Genomic DNA, 4930 nt, shown 5'->3' on the forward strand with positions numbered 1-4930 from the left:
GTCTAAGATATAGTGTGTTATATATATATATATATATATATAAATTTGCGTGTGACTATAAGAGACCCACAAGAAATCTGGTGTAGAAATCATTAAAAAAACAAACATGTTTAAAAAACACTTTAGTATTGAAGCTATTTATTTCATTACATATATATAATAACCTAGGTACAACATTATTGCCATCTGTAACATAAACCTAGTAATTCACTCTTGATCACATTAGAATAATTCTATTTGATGATACAAGATATAATATAAAACTTAGTTAAAGTTCACATGAGAAAATATTATAGCTATAGCAGGTATTAAATGTTTACTTGCCTTTCTTGCATTGTCATATGTTTCAAGTCGAGACAAAGCTAACCATAGCTCAACACTAGTTGAACAGCATTCCACTGCTCTGCTTAGGAGGATCCGAGCATCTTCAGGTTCTTCCAATTCAACTGCTGCCTTCCATAACCTCACAGAGTTTGGAATATGTTCCAATGCCTAGGTTTTAAGGAACAGAAATTAACATTAGGTATGAAAGTACAGCTAGTAACATTAATCTATGCATTTTTCCTTTGATGAACTTCATACAAAGCTACTCAAAAGCTATCTGCACTAGTCATCCCTAATTTAGAAGTGGCAGAATAAAGGAAAGGTGGCTAGTCCACCAACTTTTAGTCTACTCTGATTGAAAAGTGGGATTGACCATCACATAACACACCTATGGCTGAAAGGGTGAACACGTTCAGTGAAGGAATTCAAACCTGCGACCCACAGATTGTGAATCAAGCACCCTAACCACCAGGCCTTGAATTCAAACCTGCGACCCACAGATTGTGAGTTAAGCACCCTAACCACCAGGCCTTGAAATTATTACCTAAGTAAATTTTTACCAAGATCTAAGTAAACCTAGTGGCATTAGTTTACACAATATAGTAAGAAATATTTTTAAGATGCTGGAATTCTTTTTTCAAGTACCATAAAATAAAATTTAAAGACGTTTTGCTTCATTACACAAAAACACTTTAGTTACAATTAATACCTGGATCTCTTAATACAAAATCATCAGAAAACATAAGCTGAGATATTTTTGAAAACTAACATTTCGTATTTCTATACAATACAATAACAGAATTTCCACCTGAGGTATGGAACAGTCAGTTCCTTTGTACTTTCAAGCACAGTTATTTGTTTTGTATCTTTAAGCTATCTTCAGTCTTAACAACATTATCAACGCAACCACGGGTGAGAAACAAAATAACCATATTCTATACATAGTGCCCTGGAATCTTTATCTAGTGAACTGAATGAAATATAGGGTTTTAAAATAAATAATTAATACACTGTCAAAAAAATCTTTACCCTAATTCTGATGTGTGTTGCGACATAAGTAAAATTACATTACACCAACTTATCTTGTTTAAACCATGATAGTTCTCGTCAAGCAATTTGCTAAGATAAACAGTGCTCGAACCACTACTACGTTTGTCATATCCCAGATGGCCTGATAAGCCCTGGTATTCAGCAATGGATATAGCAAATATCGTGTGGTTTATATATGATTATACAATCTTCTCAGAAGGTCTTATTAGTAACATTATAGAACATAAACATGATCTAGCATCCAACAAAGCAATCAAAAAGTTACATAAAAAAACTTGGGTGATACGGTTTTTAAATAAATAAATAAATGGGTCAAAAACTAAATCACACTCACTTTTCTATAAACCCGTCGTTTTCCTTTAATTTCTGTTTCTAAGTCTGCTGCTTTGATCCATATTCTTACAGATGATGGCATGTGGCGTACAGCTTGGGCTATAACAGCTTTAGACAAATCGTTAGGCTATAATAATAATAAAAAATAATAATTAATAAACGTAATTCGTATGACGATGAGAAACTTCTGAAAACAATACGAAAACTAAGGTGGAGTTAAATCTTCAAATGTGTACACACATCACTAGGATTCTTTAAAAAAGTTAACAGTTAGAAAACCCAAACTGGAAAAATCAAGTTCATGCTCTCTAAAACATAAGTTATAACTTAATAAACTGTGTGAAAGTTACTCTTTAAAACATAAGTTATAACTTAATAAACTGTGTAAAGGTTACTCTCTAAAACATAAGTTATAACTTAATAAACTGTGTGGAAGTTACTCTCTAAAACATAAGTTATAACTTAATAAACTGTGTGAAAGTTACTCTTTAAAACATAAGTTATAACTTAATAAACTGTGTAAAGGTTAAACTAATTCATTTCTTTCATTAAAAAATATCAGAAATAAAATATGGTAATTACTCCATAATGAAAATTAGCCTGAAGTTAACATTACATAATAAAATACAGCAATTGCTGCACAAAGAAAACTAGCCTGGGGTTAACATTAAAAAATAAAATATAGCAATTGCTGCACAAAGAAAACTAGCCTGTAGTTAACATTACAAAATAAAATATAGTAATTACTGTATAAGGAAAATTAGCCTGGAGTTAACATTACATAATAAAATATAGTAATTACTGCATAAGAAAAACTAGTCTGGAGTTAACATTACAAAGCCTTCTCTGGTAGATAATCACAGGACAACACATCTAAACTCTGTCAAGTTTATATTTACATAACACATAGTTAATTTTCTAAAATAACACATCTAAACTCGGTCATGTCTATACTTACATAACATACGTGTGTTTGTGTATTATGAAGAAACAAAGTTTTCAAGCAAGGTTAACACATTTACAATACCTGAAGACGTGCTGCTTCAAGCCAAACGTCTTCCGAGTTGGGACACATCTCGCAGCCCTTAGTGATGAGGTTTCTTGCAGCCTGTATCTTTCCTGTCACTTCCTCCAATCGAGCTGAGGCTATCCAAGCTTAAGAGATGAATTAGAACATCAGTGAATGGCAGAGAAATGGATAGAGTAAGAACAGTTTTAAAAATGCAAGGCATATAATAAATCATGAACAAGGATATACAGTAAAAACTCCAAAGTTTTTATTAAAGTTTCGTGGCAATCAAAAATCTACCAGATGGAACTGTAATATTGTCGAACATAAAGTATAAATATAGGAGAATGCAGAAATAGATTTTAAAAAAAAAAAGCAGAATTTTCACTTCCAAAACGAGACCAGTGATTGTCAGCATGAAAACAAACACTAGAAGCTTGGGATTCGAAACCATTCGATGGAATAATTTACAACTCAAAAGAACAAATATTCAATCTAAGATGAATGTCTCATAAAGACTTTTACACTGAATCACATTATATCAAATCTTGGATCAGTAATGTCACTAGGCTTAAAGTATTTGTGTAATGTCTATTTCACACTGAATCACATTATATCAAATCTTGGATCAGTAATGTCGCTAGGCTTAAAGTATTGGTGTAATGTCGCTAGGCTTAAAGTATTGGTGTAATGTCGCCAGGCTTAAAGTATTGGTGTAATGTCGCTAGGCTTAAAGTATTGGTGTAATGTCGCTAGGCTTAAAGTTTAGGTGTAATGTAGCTAGGCTTAAAGTTAGGTGTAATGTCGCTAGGCTTAAAGTATTGGTGTGATGTTGCTAGGCTTAAAGTATTGGTGTGATGTTGCTAGGCTTAAAGTATTGGTGTAATGTTGCTATGCTTAAAATATTGGTGTAATGTTGCTAGTCTTAAAGTTTAGGTGTAATGTCGCTAGGCTTAAAGTATTGGTGTAATGTTGCTATGCTTAAAGTATTGATGTAATGTTGTTATGCTTAAAGTATTGGTGTAATGTTGCTAGGCTTAAAGTATTGGTGTGATGTTGCTAGGCTTAAAGTATTGGTTTTGTTTAATGACAAAAATTTGCAAGTTACTTCCAAAATCCAAGCCACTCAGCTAAGGCCAAGTAAAATAAATTATATAATTCTAAGGTTCATGCAGGTTGTTTTGTAACCTGTAATTACAATGTTTCCTCCACCCTTTCTTCTTCAACTAGTGTTGAGAAATTATTTTCTTCTTCTTTTCCTAATTATAATTATTGTTTGAGCTAAATAAAATCCTATACACTTAAACACTGTTTTTCCATCCACAAAATACATTAACAAGAAGATCAGAGAAATGAACAATTTTATTGAAGGAAATAATAATTAGTGATATACATATATAGTGATAAAATAAATAAATAATATGGTGTAAAATAATCCTTACCCTAATTCTGACATGTTGTGACATAACTAAAAATTGATCAAAAATTACACTTAACCAACTTAATCAAGTTCCCACTGTAACGGTTGTTGTCAAGCGACATCCTAATGTAAATAACATCTCAACCATTACTACATCCATTCTGTCGCAGCTATGTAACGGTTGTTGTCAAGCAACATCCTTATGTAAATAACATCACAACCATTACTATATCCATTCTGTCGCAGCTATGTAACGGTTGTTCTCAAGCAACATCCTAATGTAAATAACATCTCAACCATTACTATATCCATTCTGTCGCAGCTATGTAACAGTTGTTATCAAGCAACATCCTAATGTAAATAACATCTCAGCCATTACTATATCCATTCTGTCGCAGCTACTTTGAAGAGCCTTGGTATTGGTCGAAAGGCCTCATTGGCACTGGATACAGCATTGTTAACATATTATTATACACACTTCTTTACTTTTACTATTTATTAATAACTCACCAGGAGGGTGGTTAGGATTGGTCTCTCTCACAGAATTCAGCAGAAGCCTAGCTTTCTTGATGTCACTAAAAAGTTGAAAAACACACATAATAAAAAAGTAAATTAAATTTTTAATCACTATGTAGTAAAATAAAAAAAATCGTGAAACAAAAAAAATTAAAGAGGAATTTTCTTGATAACACTTACGCTAAGTAAACAGCAAAATCTTCACAAATTTTCAAAACAATTAAATTCAGTATACATTTCTTCCTTAACCTCTGCTGTCCTAGGATTACATTAGCAAT

At 32.0% G+C, this 4930-nt stretch overlaps 1 protein-coding gene across 1 annotated transcript in view; it reads right to left on the reverse strand.

Moving 5' to 3' along the window:
- Positions 1-4930, reverse strand: part of LOC106462644 (pre-mRNA-processing factor 6-like) — a 29150-nt gene that overhangs the window by 12393 nt on the left and 11827 nt on the right. The window contains exons 10-13 of the mRNA XM_022389956.1: positions 4647-4711; positions 2735-2862; positions 1709-1834; positions 325-492 (exon numbers count right to left, since the gene is read on the reverse strand). Coding sequence (XP_022245664.1) covers positions 325-492; positions 1709-1834; positions 2735-2862; positions 4647-4711 — 487 coding nt within the window. The remainder of the gene's footprint in view (positions 1-324; positions 493-1708; positions 1835-2734; positions 2863-4646; positions 4712-4930) is intronic.

This window comes from Limulus polyphemus, unplaced genomic scaffold (assembly GCF_000517525.1).
Source record: "Limulus polyphemus unplaced genomic scaffold, Limulus_polyphemus-2.1.2 Scaffold1216, whole genome shotgun sequence".
Classification (NCBI taxonomy): domain Eukaryota; kingdom Metazoa; phylum Arthropoda; class Merostomata; order Xiphosura; family Limulidae; genus Limulus; species Limulus polyphemus.